This window comes from Salmo trutta, chromosome 35 (assembly GCF_901001165.1).
Source record: "Salmo trutta chromosome 35, fSalTru1.1, whole genome shotgun sequence".
In the NCBI taxonomy this organism is placed as follows: domain Eukaryota; kingdom Metazoa; phylum Chordata; class Actinopteri; order Salmoniformes; family Salmonidae; genus Salmo; species Salmo trutta.
The window spans coordinates 33,521,534-33,544,123 of record NC_042991.1 but is presented as its reverse complement, the minus strand read 5'-3'; the positions used below and the strand labels follow the sequence as shown (position 1 = coordinate 33,544,123).

The 22,590-nt window shown below is 43.7% G+C and overlaps 1 protein-coding gene across 1 annotated transcript; it reads right to left on the bottom strand.

The window, feature by feature from the left end:
• Positions 1–540: 540 nt before the first annotated feature.
• Positions 541–22,577, bottom strand: LOC115175114 (cholesterol 24-hydroxylase-like). The gene is made up of 15 exons (XM_029734313.1): positions 22,305–22,577; positions 21,973–22,050; positions 21,809–21,890; positions 21,524–21,597; positions 21,254–21,340; positions 21,017–21,155; positions 20,635–20,748; positions 19,919–20,081; positions 10,535–10,600; positions 10,341–10,413; positions 5,801–5,885; positions 5,056–5,166; positions 1,700–1,788; positions 995–1,061; positions 541–813 (listed from the first exon to the last, which is right to left on the bottom strand). The coding sequence occupies exons 1-15, from the start codon at positions 22,451–22,453 to the stop codon at positions 658–660; spliced, it is 1,533 nt and encodes a 510-aa protein (XP_029590173.1). The 5' UTR covers positions 22,454–22,577; the 3' UTR covers positions 541–657.
• Positions 22,578–22,590: the final 13 nt, after the last annotated feature.

Sequence of the window (22,590 nt, the reverse complement as noted above, 5' to 3'; positions counted from 1 at the left end):
CACTGTGGTAATGTTGGTTAGGAAGTTCATCAAAGAAGTTAATATATTACTTTATAAATCTCTTTTTATTATGTGATAAATGGTATACTGCAGAGCAACAACATGATAAGGGTGTATTAAGCAACAAGGAATCAGTACAAATACAAACACTCCTATGTCAAGTCTGTCCTAGTAACTCTCTTCATCACATAGAACCGTTATATTTAAGATATTATAAACTGGGTGGTTTGAGCCCTTATGCTGATTGGCTGAAAACTGTGGTATATCAGACCATATACCACGGGTATTTACAAAACATTTATTTTTACTGCTCTAATTACGTTGGTAACCAGTTTATAATAACAATAAGGCACCTCAGGGATTTGTGATATATGGCCAATATACCACGGCTAAGGGCTGTGTCCAGGCACTCCGTGTTGTGCATAAGAACGGCCCTTAGCCGTGGTATATTAGCCATATACCACACCCCGTCGGGCCTTATTGCTTGATTATATTATTTCACCATTGATACAAAAAATAAACATAATTGTTCAAAATCCATTTTCATAAAAAATAGCTAGATATTTTAATAAGACAGAGGCTATTTGCTCCACTAGGAAGTATAAGGAATAAGACAAGTTATAGAGAAGTGCTAGTCATGTTCAGGTCCCAGTCAGGTCAGGCTGCGGGTGTCTGTCCTCTGTGTCTGATGTTACACACCACTCCACTCTTTGGTCTCAAAGACCCAGTGTCCAGGACGTCAAAGGACTGGCCAGGCAGCAGGCTGAAGTCAAACCTCTGGAGCAGCTTGGCCATCACTACCTTGGCCTCCATCTGTGAACAACAGATCTGTTTAAAGGATGACAAATCTGGTGTGCTCAACTATAAAAAAAAAAGAAGTCTATATTGGAGGCAGAAGTCCAGGAGTAATCTAACTAGGATGGATAATAGGATCAGCAGAGAACACTCTCAAATAAAGTTGTTTCAATGTATTTCATATGGACAGTCTGCTCACCTGTGCGAAGGTCTGTCCCAGACATGAGCGTGGTCCCAGGGCGAAGGGGTAGTAGCAGTAATAGGGTCTTCAGGACAGAAACAAACACAACATGTCTGTTAGCTCTTAAAGAGTGACTGAACACACAGATTCCAAATGTGTTTTTCTGTTGCTCATTAAGAGAAATTAGGGGGGTGTATCCTCAAAATAGTCAGAATGAATCTAAGATAACTCAAGAAAGATGTTATTAATTAAGGCATTTTTGTCGACAAGGTTTTAGTCGCGCAATTTTACATCTAGCTAAGTTGTTTGGTGCAGTATAAAATGCATAACTTGTTGTCTTATGTAAACAAAGTCCGATCCGCTGTGCTGCTGGGCAGGTCTGTCTCACTGTCTGTGTGTTGTGCCGTACCATTGGATAGAGCACACTCACCGCAGCTGTTTATCCCGTGTTAGTGGGGGAAATCAAAACCCAACCCCCATGTAAGTAATGATGAACTCTTGTACACAAATCTCACAACTCCTTTTTTGGACGATACAGACTTAAATTAACCTACTTGCACTTTTTAGTCAATTTTGGCACTGGAAGAAATGTTTCTGGCTAATATCGATGTCACATATGCCTTTTTCAATGAGAGAAGTTGATTCTCGAGTTCAGTTCTGCTTTAATCAATTCAAATGTTGTAAAGAAACAATAAAACAATAAAAACGTATCGTGTGACTTACTTGGCAGCGTCTGGATGGAACCTCTCTGGGTCAAACTTCAGCGGGTCCTCAAAGAACTTATCCAACCTTCCACAGACATACGAATTGAACTGTAAACAGACAAGATAGGGGCAAACAAAAGATTTAAGACAGTTTAGGAAATAAAATGAGTTCTGAGGTGTTGACTACACTGTTAAAATGAAGGGAATTGTAACACCTAAACTAGTGGCAACTGAGCTGCCACCAACTTGAAGGAGACAAAACCATATCTTTGCTGGAGTATTTAAACACATCATCCTGAGATGTTTTGAAATAATACATGGTGTGTTGTAACAGCACTGAATCAAATATTGTGATATATAGTACTATACTATATAGATATATAGTTAAGCTAACTTTACTAGGCATGTTGTCAACCAGCACATTAATAAAGTAACAACTGGTTTCTGTTTCCTGTGTAACATCAATATGAGTAACATCAATATTGCAACACAAACTAGTGCCAACTGAGCTGCCACCAACCTTATCTTTGATGGAGTATTGACACACATAACATGGTGTGTTGTAACACCACTAAATCAAATATTGTGCAACACCTTGCCAGGGACTGGGAGCACTAACAGAAAAGGTTAAACACTATTTTGATGTTTCGAATCCTGTCTAGTGCAGAATTAGATCCCTTTATCTGGTGTCTTAATGTTAAACATTGTGTTATGTATTTGATCATTTACCATGATACTGTATACCATTTTGGCAGGCATTGTCAAGCACAGTGTTCAAACCACCAGCAGTAACTGCAGGTTGAACTGCAGAACCGAGGACTCTGCAGTTGCCTCTTCCACTGAAACGCACGAATGTGGGAATGGGTGCTGTCCTCAATGAACGTCAAATTGCCTGACAGTTTTGATATCCGCTCATCATGATCCATTACACAACAAACTGCTTAATACCAATATAGAAATATAGGCTTCTTTCTTCAAACATGTAAACAACATTGTGTGAAAGAATCATAGTCTAAAAATTTTGAATTACCCACAATCCTCTAAAAACAGAGTCATGCGTCAAGATAAGAAATGCAACGTGATTAAAACCAAAGACTTCCAATGAGTTCAATCAATCTATTGTCTCTCACTTTGGTTATCCTCATAAAAGATGATTACATTTTGAGTAACATATTAAATCAAATCAAATTTGTCACATGCGCCGAATACAACAAGTCCTTACTGTGAAATGCTTACTTACAAGCCCTTAACCAACAATACAGTTTTAAGAAATAGAGTTATTTACTAAATAAACTAAAGTAAAATGAATCAAATCAATCTAAAAGTAACACAATAAATGTACATAACAATAACGAGGCTATATACAGGGGGTAGGGCTACTGAGTCAATGTGCGGGGATACAGGTTAGTCAAGGTAATTTCTTAGTGACTATGCATAGATAGTAAACAGCAAGTAGCAGTGTAAAAACAAAGGGGGGGATCAATGTAAATAATCCAGGTGGATTAATTGTTCATTAAATTGGATTTACATTAATTTGGTAAAATGAAATTAACCAATCCTTGAAATAACTTGTATACATTTGTTGGTACTTTGACTTTATTGAGACAGTTCTGAAACGACAGAGGGGATACAGACAGGTGGGAGAAACAGACTGAAGGGGTGGGGAATTGAACGCTGGTCTACAGTGGGCAAGGGGTGACCTGTCTAAACCAGGTGTGTTACCTCTAGACCACAGGCTCGACACGACTTGCATTCATTTTAACTAAATATATGTTGGTTTCTTAGATTCAATTTCAATTCAGCCCAGTATAATTTATTAGTGTTTTATTTATTTATTTATTTTACCTTTATTTAACTAGGCAAATCAGTTAAGAACAAATTCTTATTTTCAATGACAGCCTAGGAACAGTGGGTTAACTGCCTTGTTCAGGGGTAGAACGACAGACTTATACCTTGTTGGCTCGGGGATTTGAACTTGCAACCTTTCAGTTACTAGTCCAACGCTCTAGCCACTAGGCTACGCTGAGTGGCCGAGTGGGTAAAATTTCAACTAAATGTACCATGTATTTTTATTTATTATTAACTTTTTACACCCCTTTTCTCCCTAATTGGTAGTTACAGTCTTGTCCCATCGCTGCAACTCCTGTACGAACTCGGGAGAGGCGAAGGTCGAGACCCATCAGTCCTCCGAAACATGACCCTGCCAAGCCGCACTGCTTCTTGACACACTGCTTGCTTAACCCGGAAGCAAACCGCACCAATGTGTCGGAGGAAGCACCATACAACTGGCGACCGGGTCAGCGTGCATGCGCCCAGCCAGCCACAGTAGCCGCTAAAGCGCGATGGGACAAGAACATCACGTCCGGCCAAACCCTCCCGACGACGCTGGGCCAATTGTGTGCTGCCTCATGGGTCTCCCGGTCACAGCCGGCTGCGACACAGCCCGGGATCAAACCCGGGTCTGTAGTGATGCCTCAAGCACTCCACTCTGGAGCGCAAAATGTGCCATGTTACTGCCCCGTCTAAATAAAGCATTAAAAGAATAGAGGTGGAATTCCACCCAAAAAATTATCCATAGGCCCTTATCATCAATCAATATTTAGGCTATAAACCATTTGTATTTCTAAACCATTGATTGTATGAGAAAAAAATACATTTTTGAGTTTTGATGCTGCCATTCACATGAAACCCCAAAAAGTGTTTTCACACACCAATATTCAAGTTGAAAAACCACTCTGGGTGTTTCAGAGTTCCTACACTTCTGTTTTAAAACACATTCTGTGTATTAACATTTTACATTCAAACACACAGATCTCAGCTTAGGTGCAATACCTGTCATGGTTTCATTACACAATCATGGTGTTTTGAGACATTTTATTTTTGTAACAGAAAAAAAGTCAAGGCATGAGCCATACTGGCTTAGACGTGGCCACTTCATTCCTTTACTACATTGAGGTATGAGCCATACTGGCTTAGACGTGGCCACTTCATTCCTTTACTACATTGAGGTATGAGCCATACTGGCTTAGACAAGGCTACTTCATTCCTTTACTACATTGAGGTATGAGCCATACTGGCTAGACAAGGCTACTTCATTCCTTTACTACATTGAGGTATGAGCCATACGGGCCTAGACAAGGCTACTTCATTCCTTTACTACATTGAGGTATGAGCCATACTGGCTTAGACAAGGCTACTTCATTCCTTTACTACATTGAGGTATGAGCCATACTGGCTTGGACAAGGACACTTCATTCCTTCACTACATTGAGGTACCACAGCGTATCACATGTTAACACCACAACTAAACTTAGAGATATTGTCATACAACAACACGCATCACTCATCCACATTGTTTTTGAAGTGACTACTCACGACGCATGTGACTCCTGCTGGGATGGGGATGCCGTTGATGACGATGTCGTTGGGGATAAAGCGAGAAGTGCCTGGTGCTGTAGGGTACAACCTTAGAGTCTCCTTCAAAACCTAACGGGGGGAGATGATATGAATCAAACACACCATGCTGATTAATTAACCATGTGAAGAGTTACCTGACCTGAGACTTGAACACTTGCGTTAGCTCCCTGAGCTAAATCACACTGGTCACAGACGTCAATTCAACATCTAGTTTTGATTTACATTTGATTTAGTTGTAAACGTAAATTCAACTTGAAATCAACAAAACATTTCACCATGTCATTGGATTTAGGTTAAAAGTTGGGTGCAAAAAGACAAAATGGCCTTATGTCTTTATGCAAATCAAATCAGTTTTCCACGTTGATTCAACGTCATCGCATAGATGTTTTTTAGTTGAAATGACGTGGAAACAATGTTGACTGAACCAGTTGTTGCCCAGTGGGATGTAATAGGCTTTAGCTCAGCCAGCTAATACAGTCTTGTAGCATTCAGACGAACCGGGTTTACATCCAGTTGGTCACACAGTTAACTGCTGTAAACATAGTACAAGTATAGTTGAGATGGCACCGACAGAAATGGCAGCTCTGCTTCTAGCTCCTAAGCAACTTTGCAGTATTTTTATTTGTATAGTATGAAATAGTATACTAGTAATTAGTAATGACAAGATAACACAAAACGGACATGGGACAGGTAGATCATTTACCTGAGACAGGTAGGTCATTTTCCCCAGGTCGTCGAAGTTGATTTCCTGTTTCATCCCGAGGACATCGTCCACTTCCTGCCTCACCCTGGAGAGGTCAGAGACACTCACAAACTCAACCAACCTGTTTTTATTACAGAAATGATCAATAACCAAAATATAAATTATGAAAACAAGTCCTACTGTCACGCCCTGATCTGTTTCACCTGTCCTTGTGATTGTCTCCACCCCCTCCAGGTGTCGCTTGTTTTCCCCAGTGTATTTATCCCTGTGTTTCCTGTCTCTCTGTGCCAGTTCGTCTTGTATATTTCCAAGTCAACCAGCGTTTTTACCGTTCTCCTGCTTTTTGCATTCTCCTTTATCTAGTCCTCCCGGTTTTGACCCTTGGCTTTTTCTGGACTTTGTACCCGCCTGCCTGACCATTCGCCTGCATTGACCACGAGCCTGTCTGCCACTCTGTGCCTCCTGGACTCTGATCTGGTTTTGAACTTTTGCCTGTCCATGACCATTCTCTTGCCTACCCCTTTGGATTAATAAACATTGTAAGACTCCAACCATCTGCCTCCTGTGTCTGCATTTGGGTCTTGCCTTGTGCCTTGATAGTATGAACTGGCCATGACAGACCCAGCAGACATGGATCAGCTCTGCCAAGCTGTCTCCCTGCAGGGAGCCACCATTGGGAGACATCAGGAGTTGCTACAGGGCCTTTTGGAAGGGCTCAGTTCCTTGACGGAAAGCCACGACCATGGGTTAAAGGCTATTATGGAGCAAATCAGGGAGTTAGCTCAGACTGTCTGCCACCTCTGAAAAACCCCAACCACCCAGTAATTTTTTCCCCTATCTGTGGTGAGATTGTACAGCCTATTCCAACTCCCCGTGAACCCCGCTTATCTCCTCCAGAGCGATATTCGGGGAATCCTGGTACCTGCCGGGGTTTTCTTTCTCAGTGCTGGCTTATTTTTGAGCTACAGCCATCTTCGTTTTCTTCAGACCGATTAAAAATAGCGCATATAATTACGCTAATGTCGGGAAGGGCGCTCTCCCAGGCTACGGCAGTTTGGGAACAACAATCTGCCATTTGCGGTCATTTGGAGGAATTCATGGCAGAGGTGAGAAGTTTGAGTCTCCGGTATCCGGGAGAAAGGTAGCCAGCAAACTGCTTGACTTACGTCAAAACTCCCGTAGTGTGGCGGACTACGTGGTGGACCTTCGCACGTTGGCCGCCGAGAGTGCCTGGAATCCCGAGACTCTTTTCGATACTTTTTTGCACTAATTATCTGAGGAGGTAAAGGATGAGCTAGCTGCTCAGGAAATGCCGGTGGACCTCGACTCTCTTATCGCGTTAACCAGTCAAATTGATGGACACCTAAGGGAACGCAAGAGTGAGAGGAGGTCTGGTCTCAGGCACACTCGTGCACCCTATATGTTCACCTCCTATGGAATCCGGAAGTTTCCGAAGGCAGCTTTTCCGAGAGGAGTCGAAGTCACCCGAGCTCTCTCGACGGGTGATTTGGATACTCCTGAGCCTATGCATTTGGGAAGAACTAGGCTATCAGTTTGGGAGTGCTCACAGAGGATGAATAATAACTGTTGTCTGTACTGTGGAGGGGCAGGACATTTTATAGCTACCTGCCCTATTAGGAAACCATTGTCTCTAGTGGGTACCAGTACTATTGTGAGTCAGACTGGGAGTCCCCTAATTCCCATCACCCGCACATCCCTTTTTGCTCTTGTGCTGTGGGGAGACCAATCTAAGTCTCTCCGAGTGCTCATTGACTCTGGGGCTATTTTATACCCGATCTGCCCCAGAACATGTATTCCATGTCAGACAGGTCCTTCAGCGCCTCCTGGAGAACCAATTGTTCGTGAAAGCCGAGAAGTGTGAGTTCCACAATATCTATCACCTTTCTGGGATATGTCATTCCTCTATCACCTTTCTGGGATATGTCATTGCTGAGGGCAATGTTCAAATACATCCTGGAAAGGTGAAAGCAGTGGTGGATTGGCCTCAACCAACGTCCAGAGTGCAGTTGCAACGGTTTCTTGCGTGTGCAAACTTCTACCTCCGTTTCATTCGGGATTACAGCACCCTGGCGGTGCCCCTGTCGGCACTCACCTCCCCCAAGGTACCGTTCAAATGGTCTCCAGCTGTCGACAAAGCCTTTGTGGACCTGAAGCATCGGTTCACAACAGCACTCATCCTCATCCATCCGGACCCCTCGTGTCAATTTGTGGTGGAAGTGGATGCTTCAGATGTTTCTGTCCCAGAAATCTGCCCAGGACCATCCCTGCTTCATCCCTGTGCCTTCCTGTTCCATCCTCTCAACCCTGCTGAGAGGAACTATGATGTTGACAACTGAGAACTCCTGGCGGTGAAGATGGTATTGGAGGAGTGGAGGCACTGGCTGGAAGGAGCAGAACAGTCATTCCTGGTCTGGACCGACCATAACTTGAAATATCTCCATTCAGCCAAGAGCCTCAACTCAAGGCAGGCCCGGTGGGGCCTCCTGTTTACCAGATTCAACTTTACCATTTCCTACCGTCCTGGGTCTAAAAATGTGAAGCCTGATGCTCTCTCCTGCCTATACAGTTCCTCTGCCACACCCTCGACTTCCGAAACCATTCTCCCTACCTCATGCCTTGCTGCCACTGTGGATTGGGGTATTGAGAACCTGGTTCGCGAGGCGCAATGCTCCCAACCTGGACCTGAAGGGGGCCCGGCTAACCGGCTGTTTGTCCCTAACCCAGTCTGGACCCGGGTCCTGGAATGGGCTCATTCCTCCAGGCTGACCTGTCATCCAGGACCCCGTCGTACACTAGCCTTCCTTCGACAATGTTTCTGGTGGCCGACAATGGTCCCTGACATCTCTGCCTTCGTCAACGCATGCACTGTGTGTGCTCAAAACAAGACTCCACGGCAAGCTCCTTCTGTCCCCCTGCAGCCAATACCGGTTCCTCATCATCCCTGGTCTCATATCTCTGGACTTTGTCACTGGGCTCCCTCCGTCTGATGGCAACACTGTCATTCTAACGGTAGTCGACCGGTTCTCCAAGGCCGCCCATTTCATCCTTCTCCCCAAACTACCTTCTGCCAAGGAGACGGCTCAGCTTGTGGTGCAGCATGTCTTCCGGGTCCATGGACTCCCGGTAGACATGGTCTCCGATCGGGGTCCTCAGATCTCGTCTCAGTTCTGGAAGGCATTCTGCACCCTTATTGGGTCATTGGCCAGCCTGTCATCCGGATTCCATCCCCAAACTAACGGTCAGTCGGAGCGAGCTAACCAAGACCTGGGGACCACCTTAAGGTGCCTGGTCTCAACTAACCCCACTACTTGAAGCCGTCAACTGGTCTGGGTGGAGAATGCCCGGAACACTCTTCCCAGTTCTGCCACGGGACTCTCCCCTTTTGAGTGCTCCATGGGGTATCAGCCTCCACTCTTCCCTGAACAAGAGCAGGAGGTCAGCGTACCCTCGGCCCAGATGTTTGTCCGCCACTGTCAACGTACCTGGAGAAGAGCCAGGGCGGCTATTCTCAAGACCAACTCCAGGTATTGTCGACAAGCGGACCGCCGCCGGACCCCAGCTACCAAATTGGGCAGAGGGTATGGCTTTCCACTTGGGATCTGCCCCTTCACGTAGAGTCCCGCAAGCTGTCTCCCCAGTTCATTGGTCCTTTTCCTATCTCCAGAGTCCTGAGTTCCACTGCTGTCCATCTTGTGTTACCCCGTACACTCCGTATTCATCCTACCTTCCATGTGTCTAGGATTAAGCCTGTGTCTCACTGTCCTTTCTCTTCTGTCTCCAGGCCCATCCCTCCCCCCCCCCCCGGGTTATTGGTGGCCAGCCAGCGTATACGGTGAGACACCTCCTGAAGGTTCGACCACGGGGCAGGGGTTTCCAGTACCTGGTTGACTGGGAGGGTTATGGCCCGGAGGAGAGGTGCTGGGTTCCTGCTAAAGACATCTTGGACCCGGCCCTCATCACCGATTTCCACCGCCAAGTGGCGTCCCTGGGGGTAACTCACTCCCTGATCTTTTTCACCTGTCCTTGTGATTGTCTCCACCCCCTCCAGGTGTCGCTTATTTTCCCCAGTGTATTTATCCCTGTGTTTCCTGTCTCTCTGTGGCAGTTCGTCTTGTATGTTTCCAAGTCAACCAGCGGTTTTCCCGTTCTCCTGCTTTTTGCATTCTCCTTTTTCTAGTCCTCCCGGTTTTGACCCTTGCCTGTTTTTGGACATTGTACCCACCTGCCTGACCACGAGCCTGTCTGCCACTCTGTACCTCCTGGACTCTGATCTGGTTTTGACCTTTTTGCCTGTCCATAACCATTCTCTTGCCTACCCCTTTGGATGAATGAACATTGTAAGACTGCAACCATCTGCCTCCTGTGTCTGCATTTTGGTCTCACCTTGTGCCTTGATAGTACAAACTAGCACGGAGAGACAGGAAACACAAGGATAAATACACTGGGGAAAATAAGCGACACCTGGAGGGGTGGAGACAATCACAAGGACAGGTGAAAAAGTTCAGGGCGTGATACCTACTTCGTCAATATCTCTGGCAGCCTTCCCAGTTCCATGACGGCAAAAGCTAGTTGATTGGCTGTTGTCTCTTGCCCTGTCAAGATTAAAACAAAAGCACTGTCACTTTTGTTTCTTCAAACTTCAATTGTGCGGGAAAAACTATATTACTAAGATGGAATAAAAGAAAGAATAGCGCTTGTTTCAGGGAGACGTACCCGCAATGAAGAACGTCACAAAGTTGTCCAGCATAAGCTCCTCATCATCGTTTGCTATGTTTTCCTCTGAAATGATGGAAATATATCAGTTTACAGCATTGAGACAATAGTGCTACTCAGGGCCCGATTAAGAACTTATAGGCCCCGTGCCAAACACACTTTTAAGACACTACATTGGTGTTTCCTTTATTTTGGCAATTTCTTGTATGTGCTTGTGATAAAAATGTAACCCAAATCAATTGTTTTTAAACTATTGATCCTCTGCGGCTAAATTATGCTCTCTGGTGTATTTTGAACATTGAAAGCGGGATCCTGAGGTTGGATCAAAAAATATATTTTAAATATATTTTAAAAATAACGTTCTTTTAAAAAAAAAATTATTTGCCTTATGTATGGGCTTAGGCTTGCAGCTTATTATTATTTTTTTGTATTAATCAGTTATCCAATTAAGGCAGGGCAGCCAGTTACCCCCCCACCTCCTCTCCTCCCTCCATCTGACGATTAACAGAGCGGCAGCAGGCAGCAGCAGGCTGTCTATACTCATTGAGAGCTCCTGAATCCTCATGTGGTTGGCAGTTTCAGTATAAAAATAATAAAAAATCTATAATATATACAGTACCAGTCAAAAGTTTGAACACAACTACTCATTCAAGGGTTTTTCTTTATTTGTACTGTATAATAATAGTGAAGACATCAAAAGTATGAAATAACACATATGGAATCATGTAGTAACCAAAAAAGTGTTAATGAAAAAATCAAAATACATGTCATATTTTAGATTCTTCAAAATAGCCACCCTTTGCCTTTATGAAGCTTTGCACACTCTTGGCATTCTCTCAACCAGCTTCATGAGGAATGCTTTTCCAACAGTCTTGAAGGAGTTCCCACATATGCTGAGCACTTGTTGGCTGCTATTCCTTCACTCTGCGGTCCAACTCATCCCAATCCATCTCAGTTGGATTGAGGTCGGGTGATTTTGTAGGCCAGATCTGATGCAGCACTCCATTACTCTCCTTCTTGGTTAAATAGCCCTTACACAGCCAGGTGTGTTTTGGGTCATTGTCCTATTGAAAAACAAATGATAGTCCCACTAAGCGCAAACCAGATGGGATGGCGTATCGCTGCAGAATGCTGTGGTAGCCATGCTGGTTAAGTGTGCCTTGAATTCTAAATAAATCACAGACAGTGTCATAAGCAAAGCACCATCACACCTCCTCCTCCATGCTTCACGGTGGGAACCACACATGCGAAGATTATCCGTTTTCTTCATCTGCGTTTCACAAAGTCACGGCAGTTGGAATCAAAAAACTCTCAAATTTGGACTCATCAGACCAAAGGACAGATTTCCACCCGTACACTGACCTTCATGTCTTAAAGTAATGATGAACTGTCATTTCTCTATGCTTATTTGAGCTGTATACAGAAGATAGCCAAACATGGCTATCTTCTGTATACCACCCCTGCCTTGTCACAACACAAATTAACAAAGCAAACCTGTTAATAGAAATGCATTCCAGGTGACTACTGTCACGACATGGCCCTTTGGGCTGTATATCGTAGCTCCCCCCTCTTTCACACCACAAGTTTTATGACTTTACAACAGGTCCTACATTCCTGGTCATGCAGAAAGAAATGGGACATAAACCTATGGAACAAAGAGCATCTCTTTGTTCAACTCCTATTCCCCAAAATTGGAGGATTAAACAATATTTCTATTTTTGAAAATGTGGGAATGGTCCGTGGGTATTTAACCTGTTATGGATAGGGGGCAGTATTTTCATGGCCGGATAAAAAAACGTACCCAATTTAATCTGATTATTACTCCTGCCCAGAAACTAGAATATGCATATACTTATTAGCTTTGGATAGAAAACACTCCAAAGTTTCTAAAACTGTTTGAATGGTGTCTGTGAGTATAACAGAACTCATTTGGCAGGCCAAAACCTGAGAAGATTCCTTACAGGAAGTGCCCTCTCTGACCATTTCTTGGCCTTCTACACTCTCTTTATTGAAAACTGAGGATCTCTGCTGTAACGTGACACTTACTACAGCTCCCATAGGCTCTCAGAAGGCGGCAGAACGTTGAATGATGCCTTTGCAGGCCATTGCTGAAAAACAGTAGCGCATTTGGATAGTGGTCGATCTGAGAACAATGAGACTGGGGGCGCGTGCACGACAAGACTCCATGTTTTTATTTTCAGTCTTTGAACGAAAACAGGGTTTCCCGGTCGGAATATTATTACTTTTTTACAAGAAAAATCGCATAAAAATTGATTTTAAACAGCGGTTGACATGCTTCGAAGTACGGTAATGGAATATTTAGAATTCTTTTGTCACGAAACGCTTCGGGCGCGTAACCCTTCGTCACCCTTCGGATAGTATCTTGAACGCACAACAAAACGCCGCTATTTGGATATAACTATGGATTATTTGGAACCAAACCAACATTTGTTATTGAAGTAGAAGTCCCGGGAGTGCATTCTGACGAAGAACAGCAAAGGTAATCCAATTTTTCTTATAGTAAATCTGACTTTGGTGAGGGCTAAACTTGGTGGGTGTCAAAATAGCTAGCCCGTGATGGCGAGCTATCTACTCAGAATATTGCACGTAATAATTAAACCTAGAGAACTGATTTGATAATATACAGTATTCCCATTTCATGATGGTCCAGACACAACAACTGTTTCCCAATCTTTTGGTGTTACGTAGCACCACGACACTACTTAATGAAGCTGGTTGAGAGAATGCCAAGAGCTTGCAAAGCTGTCATCAAGACAAAGGGTGGTGTGTGTTATTACATAGTTCTTATGTCTTCACTATTATTCTATATATAAATTGTAAAAAGAAAAGAAAGCAAAAACCGATTTTTTTAATATTTTGCAAATGTATTAAAAATAAAAAACAGAAATAGCTTATTTACATAAGTATTCAAACCCTTTGCTATGAGACTCGGAATTGAGCTCAGATGCATCCTGTTTCCATTGATCATCCTTGAGAGGTTTCTATAACTTGATTGGAGTCCACCTGTGGTAAATTCAATTGATTGGACATGATTTGGAAAGGCACACATCTATATAAGGTCCCACAGTTGACAGTGCATGTCAGAGTAAAAAACAAGCCATGAGGTCGAAATAATTGCCCATAGAGCTCTGAGACAGGATTGTGACGTGGCACAGATCTAGGGAAGGCTTCCAAAAAATGTCTGCAGCATTGAAGGTCCCCAAGAACACAGTGGCCTCTATCATTCTTAAATGGAAGAAGTTTGGAACCACCAAGACTTTTCCTAGAGCTGGCCGCCTGGCCAAACTGATCGGGGGAAAAGGGCCTTGGTCAGGGAGGTGACCAAGAACCCAATGGTCACTCTGAATTTCGTTCTTGAGTTCATCTAGCTTGCAAACGAAACTACTCCAGCTGCAATACCTCTTTTGCCAATTGTCCTGGACCCTTTGTCGACACAGTGTAACGGTTCTCATTGGTGGTAGGAAGAGTAGACCAAAGCGCAGCGTGGTAAGTATATATATCGAAACACTTAAACAAAGAAAGGAACCATACTCGGCCAAAACAAAGAAATACAATACATAGAATGCCCACCCCATATCACACCCTGACCTAACTAAACATAGAAAAACGTCCCTCTCAGGTCAGGGCGTGACACACGGAGCCCCGCCGATCCATCACGACTGGTCTGCCGACGTAATTCCATCCATTGTGCCCTCAACCGGGCCTTTGCCGGACGTCGGTGAAGACGCTTCTGCTAGCCCCGGCCTGCATCCTGACTGGTTGCATCACTGCCTGGTACGGAAATTGCTCGACTTCTGACTGCAAGGAACTACAGAGTACGGCCCAGTTTATCACTGGGGCTAAGCTGCCTGCCACCCAGGACCTCTACACCAGGCGATGTCAGAGGAAGGCCCTAAAAATTGTCAAAGACCCCAGCCACCCCAGTCATAGACTGTTCTCTCTATTACCGCATTGCAAGCGGTACCGGAGTGCCAAGTCTAGGACAAAAAGGCTTCTCAACAGTTTTTACCCCCAAGCCATAAGACTCCTGAACAGGTAATCAAATGGCTACCCGGAGTATTTGCATTGTGTGCCCCCCCAACCCCTCTTTTTACGCTGCTGCTACTCTCTGTTTATCATATATGCATAGTCACTTTAACTATACATTCATGTACATACTACCTCAATTGAGCCGACCAACCAGTGCTCCCGCACATTGGCTAACCGGGCTATCTGCGTTGTGTCCCATCCACCACCCGCCAACCCCTCTTTTACGCTACTGCTACTCTCTGTTCATCATATATGCACAGTCACTTTAACCATATCTACATGTACATACTACCTCAATCGGCCTGACTATCCGGTGTCTGTATGTAGCCTCGCTACTTTTATAGCCTCGCTACTGTATATAGCCTGTCTTTTTACTGTTGTTTTATTTCTTTACTTATCTATTGTTCAACTAACACCTTTTTTGCACTATTGGTTAGAGCCTGTAAGTAAGCATTTCACTGTAAGGTCTACTACACCTATTGTATTCGGCGCACGTGACAATTAAACTTGATTTGATATCTTTATGTTCACCATGTCTCCCGCTTGCTAGCGCAGTAACAACTACCTAACGGCTTCCCTGTTTCATCTATTGCTGTTCACTGGACCCTATGATCACCTGGCTACATAGCTGATGCCCGCTGGACTGTTCATTAATCACGGTACTCCATTTTGTTTATTTTGTTTATCTGTCGGCCCCAGCCTCGAATTCAGGCCGTGTGTGTAGTTAGCCGACCCTTTCTGCCCATTCATTGCCATTTTACCTGTTGTTGTTGTCTTAGCTGATTAGCTGTTGTTGTCTTACCCGTTGTTGTCTTAGCTAGCTCTCCCAATCAACACCTGTGATTGCTTTATGCCTCGCTTTATGTCTCTCTCTAATGTCAATATGCCTTGTATAATATGCCTAGCCCCACACAACATGCCTCAGATACCTCTTTTGTTCCACCTCCCACACATGCGGTGACCTCACCTAGCATAACTAGTGCCTCCAGAGATGCAACCTCTCTCATCGTCAATCAATGCCTGGGTTTACCTCCACTGTACCCGCACCCCACCATACCCCTGTCTGTACATTATGCCCTGAATCTATTCTACCACGCACAGAAATCTGCTCCTTTTATTCTCTGTCCACAACGCACTAGATGACCAGTTTTGATAGTCTTTAGCCGTACCATCATCCTACTCCTCCACTGTTCCTCAGGTGATGTGGGGGTTAACACAGGCCCTGTGTGTCCTCAGGCACTCTCATTTGTTGACTTCTGTAACCATAAAAAAGCCTTGGTTTCATGCATGTTAACATCAGAAGCCTCCTTCCTAAGTTTGTTTTACTCACTGCTTTAGTGTACACCGCCAACCCTGATGTCCTTTCCGTGTCTGAATGCTGGCTTAGGAAGGCCACCAAAAATTCTGAGATTTCCATCCCCAACTACAGACATTTCCCGTTGAGATAGAACTGCCAAAAGGGGAGGAGTTGCAATCTACTGCAGAGATAGCCTGCAAAGTTCTGTTAAACTTTCCAGGTCTATGCCTAAACAGTTCGAGCTTCTAATTTTAAAAATGTATCTCGCCAGAAATAAGTCTCTCACTGTTGCCGCCTGCTATAGACCCCCCTCAGCTCCCAGCTGTGCCCTGGACACCATATGTGAATTGATTGCCCCCTATTTATCTTCAGAGTTCGTTCTGCTAGGTGACCTAAATTGGGATATGCTTAACACCCCGGACGTCCTACAATCTAAGCTCGATGCCCTCAATCTCACACAAATTATCAAGGAACCCACCAGGTACAACCCTAAATCCGTAAACATGGACACCCTCATAGATATTATCATAACCAACTTGCCCTCCAAATACACCTCTGATGTTTTCAATCAGGATCTCAGCGATCACTGCCTCATTGCCTGCATCCATTATGGGTCCATAGTCAAACGACCACCCCTCATCACTGTCAAAAAGCTCCCTAAAACACTTCTACGAACAGGCCTTTCTAATCGACCTGGCCCGGGTATCCTGGAAGGATATTGACCTCATCCCATTAGTAGAGGATGCCTGGTTGTTCTTTAAAAGTAATTTTCTCACCATCTTAAATAAGCATGCCCCTTTCAAAAAAAATTGAACTAAGAACAGATATAGCCCTTGGTTCACTCCAGACCTGACTGCCCTCGACCAGCACAAAAACATCCTGTGGCGTACTGCACTAGCATCGAATAGTCCCAGCGATATGCAACTTTTCAGGGAAGTCAGGAACCAATACACACAGTCAGTTAGGAAAGCAAAGGCTAGCTTTTTCAAATAGAAATGTGCATCCTGCAGCTCTAACTCAAAAAAGTTCTGGGACACTGTAAAGTCCATGGAGAATAAGAGCAACTCCTCCCAGCTGCCCAGTGCACTGAGGCTAGGAAACACTGTCACCACCGATAAATCCATTTCTCTACGGCTGGCCATGCTCTTCAACCGATCGCTGCCCGCACCCGCCTGCCCGACTAGCATCACTACTCTGGACGGTTCTGACTTAGAATATGTGGACAACTACAAATAACTCGGTGTCTGGCTAGACTGTAAACTCTCCTTCCAGACTCATATTAAGCATCTCCAATCCAAAATTAAATCTAGAATCGGCTTCCTATTTTGCAACAAAGTCTCCTTCACTCATGCTGCCAAACATACCCTCGTAAAACTGACTATCCGACCGATCCTCGACTTCGGCGATGTCATTTACATAATAGCCTCCAACACTCTACTCAATAAATTGGATGCAGTCTATCACAGTGCCATCCGTTTTGTCACCAAAGCCCCATGTACCACCCACCACTGCGACCTGTATGCTCTCGTCGGCTGGCCCTCGCTACATATTCGACGCCAGACCCTCTGGCTCCAGGTCATCTATAAGTCTTTGTTAGGTAAAGCTCCGCCTTATCTCAGCTCACTGGTCACCATAACAACACCCACCCATAGCACTCGCTCCAGCAGGTATATCTCACTGGTCAACCCCAAAGCCAACACCATCTTTGGCCGCCTTTCCTTCCAGTTCTCTGCTGCCAATGACTGGAACGATTTGCAAAAATCACTGAAGTTGGAGACTTACATCTCCCTCACTAACTTTAAGCATCAGCTATCTGAGCAGCTCGCCGATCGCTGCAGCTGTACACAGCCATCTGTAAATAGCCCATCCAACTACTTACCTCATCCCCATATTGTTTTTATTTACTTTTTGTTGCTATTTTGCGCACCAGTATTTCTACTTGCACATCATCATCTGCACATCTATCACTCCTGTGTTAATTTGCTAAATTGTAATTACTTCGCTACCATGGCATATTTATTGCCTTACCTCCTTACTCCATTTGCACACACTGTATATATATTTCTCTATTGTTATTGACTGTACTTTTGTTTATCCCATGTGTAACTCTGTGTTGTTGTTTTTTGTCGCACTGCTTTGCTTTATCTTGGCCAGATCGCCGTTGTAAATGAGAACTTGTTCTCAACTGGCCTACCTGGTTAAATAAAGATTAAATATATATACACTTTTTAATCTGTGGAGATGGGAGAACCTTCCAGAAGGACAACCATCTCTGCAGCACTCCACCAATAAGGCCTTTAAGGTAGAGTGTCCAGACAGAAGACACTCCTCAGTAAAAGACACATGACAGCCCGCTTGGATTTTTCCAAAAGGCACCTAAAGACTCTCAGACCATGAGAAACAAGATTCCCTGGTCTGATGAAACCAAGACTGGAATATTTGGCCTGAATGCCAAGCGTAACGTCTGGAGGAAACCTGGCACCATCCCTATGGTGAAGCATGGTGGAGGCAGCATGTTTTTCAGCGGCAGGGACTGGGAAACTAGTCAGGATCGAGGCAAAGATGAACGGGGCAAAGTACAGAGAGATCCTTGATGAAAACCTGATACAGAGCACTCAGTACCTCAGACTGGGGTGAAAGTTCACCTTCCAACAGGATAATCTCTCTAGGGTAGGTGGGACGAAATCGTCCCAACTACGTAACAGCCAGTGGAATCCTGTGGCGCGTTATTCAAATACCTTAGAAATGCTATTACTTCAATTTCTCATGGTGTCGCCCCGTGCACGAGCCTCAGTCTGATGGTCCTCTGATCGACCACTTGCCAAAGGCGCTAAAGTTTTTCAGCCAGCGGCTGGAATTACATCATTCAGCTTTTTCCCGGGTTCTGAGAGCCTATGGGAGCCGTAGGAAGTGTCACGTTACAGCAAAAATCCTAAGTTTTCAATAAACAGAGCCAAGAAGCTCAAGGAATGGTCAGAGAGGGTACTTCCTGTACAGAATCTTCTCAGGTTTTTGCCTGCCATATGAGTTCTGTTATACTCACAGACACCATTCAAACAGTTTTAGAAACTTTAGGGTGTTTTCTATCCAAAGTCAATAATTATATGCATATTCTAGTTTCTGGGCAGTAGTAATAACCAGATTAAATCGGGTACGTTTTTTATCCGGCCGTGTAAATACTGCCCCCTAGCCCTAACAGGATAACGACCCTAAGCACACAGCCAAGACAACACAGGAGTGGCTTCGGGACAAGTCTCTGAATGTCCTTGAGTGGCCCAGCCAGAGTCCAGACTTGAACCCGATCGAACATCTCTGGAGAGACCTGAAAATAGCTGTGCACCGACGCTCCCCATCCAACCTGACAGAGATCGAGAGGATCTGCTAAGAAGAATGGGAGAAACTCCCCAAATACAGGTGTGCCAAGCTTGTAGCGTCATACCCAAGAAGACTTCATGCTGTAATTGCTGCCAAAGGTGCTTCAACAAAGTACTGAGTAAAGGTTCTGAATACTTATGTAAATGTGATATTAAAAAAAATTTAAAAAATTGCTAACATTTCTAAAAACCTGTTTTTGCTTCATCATTATGGGGTATTGTGATGTCATTGTGGGGTATTTTGTGTAGAATGATGAGGGGGAAAAAACGATTTAATCAATTTTAGAATAAGGCTGTAATGTAACAAAATGTAGAAAAAGTCAAGGGGTCTGAATAATATATACTGTATATATTTCCCTTTTCTTGTTGAAAATATCATTTATTTTAATTTTTTTGCTGCCTCTTGGGCCCCCCATGGGCCTGGGCCCAGGGGCTTAAGCCCCTGTAAGTCCCTGCATTAACCTGGCCCTGGTGCTACTGAACCTCATCAATAATATCATTATTTTAGCAAGGACTGTTTTAGCAAGTCACATGCAGAGTCACAGGTAAAAGGTCTACAATGTTAGCCTGGTCCCAGATCTGTTTGTGCCGTCTTGCCAACTCCTGCCACTGTTCAAGACAAGACGGCACGAACAGATCTAGGATCAGGCTACTACAACATGCCTTTGCCAGCCGTCTTGAGGATCTGTGTGAGGATGTCTTTTGGAACGTCCTCTCCGTTTTGGACGGCCATTTTCCTCTCGTTGATCCACTGTCTGCCTGTCGAACGCAGCAGCTGACAAGACTTCTTCACCTCGTTGATGAACTTCTTGTTCTTTGGGTAGAACTACATATGTAGGATCGAAATTTGATTACTCTTTTTCAATTATGTGAATTTTCCTGCGCATCAGGAAATGCAAATGTGTGTATTGAATGTTTAAAGAGGCTTGTAAAGTTTGTAATTTCCACTTAAAAATGTCAGACTTGATATGCCCTGATGTAAAATGTATCAACCCCTACAAACAATGTCCATTAATTATAATCCACATAATAATTCACATTTCCTGTTGCTGCAGGATTATTTTCCTTGTGTAGCAAACGGGCTCAAAATAAAATCCTACATCTTTAGAGATATGACATCCGACCATTTATTTAAACCCCATCTAGGGACTGTGACTCTGTAAAACGCATTATGGTGCATTTAGCCACATCTTACAGGCCTCCTACTTGGAAGGACGGCAACAAGAGACTAGAACAAACTGTTCATGAGTGTCAATGTTCTAACTGTATTTGTTTCTTATAAAATAGGATCTGATGAAACTGTAGGATTTCAAATAGATAAATTCAATAAGCAATCATTCTCGAGAAGCATCACTAACATACTTGATGGCATTATTTACCTGGAAGGTGAAGTCTCTGACAGAGTGGACTATTCCCTTCAGACACATCTCTATAGCGTTGGGAAACGGAGAGTCACTCTTATTCAGCAGATCCAGCTCCACTCCAAACGCCACCTACAGATGATATAAAAACAGAGGATTGACAACATGATAAGGTAAAACTCCTGGTTCTAGTTATGCTAATTATAGCTAGCACATTAGCTTGGTGAGACTAAATTGTATATAGCTTAGGTAATGAGTGTGTTATCAGTTGTCATAAGCAAAAAACTGCCTGTTATGACAATTTTACAGTCAGATATACAAACAAATGTAGCTTTATAACAGAGAGAATAAATTGTAAGTGCAGTGTGGGGATCTGTGGGGAACAGGAAGTGAACGTTACCTTAGTGATGACATCCAGTGTCACACAGTTGAACATGTGTTGCATGTTGGCAGCTGTGTTGGTGTCAGCCATGTCTGCCAGTTTATCCATCAGCCTCTCTGCCCTCTCGTTGAACGCACCCATCTGACCCCGCAGGTGCCTAACAATACACAGCAATGATGGATGGATGAACAGATGGATGGCTGGATGGATTCATCAATGGATTATTACACCATGTGAAATGGATAAGTGACTTACAGACTGCTGAAGGCAGGGTCCATTATTCTTCGCTGTTTGTACCACTCATCATGATTCTGTGCTGTGACCAGGCCACTTCCCAAAAACCTATGAAGAAGAAGGACAACAGAGTATTTACCCTAAGACTGAATAAACTGACCAGTGACCAGCATGGCGATAACCAGCATTAGGAGGGATTGTGTTGAAAGAGTTGGTACCAACCAAAACATTGACACAATAAATAGTAGTAGGAAGTATATTTAGATAACACTAATTATACAGAGGACTCACCTCTGTCCAAACAGGTTGAAGAGACGCTTGTAGAACAGTGAGTCTTTGGGGTACTTAGGTGACATCAGGACTTCCTGTGGAGACAAAGCAAAGTGTCAGTTTGGTTTGAAGGGGGAATTGGGGTAATGGGTTATTTTACAGCACTTTAATTTCAGAAATGAACATGGTAAAATGTATAATTAACCTAATCTTGGTTAACCCAGAACTAAAATCTTGCTTATTTGGCCCGATGTTTACATTGTCAGTCCATCAGAGATTATAATTACAGTAATTTATCAGGTTTACCTTGGTGGTTTCAGGACAGGTCACACACAACATCACAACATGCATACCGTTGATACGGTAGACCGGTCCATATGTCTCAGACCTGTCAAAGATAAAATATATCTCTATTTATTGTCCCAGGATAAACAACACCTGATTCAATGTGTGTGTTGCATTCAACAAACCATTCCAGAAATTTGTCGTGGACAACTCGATCATTGCTCATCTCCCTCTGAATGGTTGGTAAATGTCCAAATATAAAACTGGGGGAGAACAAGAGACGAATTAATCCATAAATGACAAATAAGGAGGTTATGACATGAGTGATACCTTCACCTAGTGAAAAGGAAAAAGGCAGGTGAAACAGCGACCCTGACGGCTGTTGAGGTCAACTTTCACCTAATGTAGTTCCTTATCAACAAATCTGATGCGTTATGTCGTCTCTCAATATAGTTGAAACTAACATTTAGCTAAAGCATTTTAAAATAAATATTCAAGTTACATAATACTGACTCACCTATCCCTTGGTGGTCCCGGTATGTGATCATATTTCAGATGAATATATTTTATGTAAAGACAAAAACATAGAAACGCGATCAAAATCAAACCAAGCAGGCAAATAAGCAAATAACCGATCCAACCTGCAATCAGATGAAAAAGTGTCATATTTCCGAAGACTAGATATCTCGCAGTGACCCTACAAACCAGTTATGTGGTCGTTTGTTTTGGACGGAATTTGGTCACCCGTAGTACTAGTAGTAGAGAAGCATATGTGAAGCAAGAGGGTTTACTCTGCATAAAAT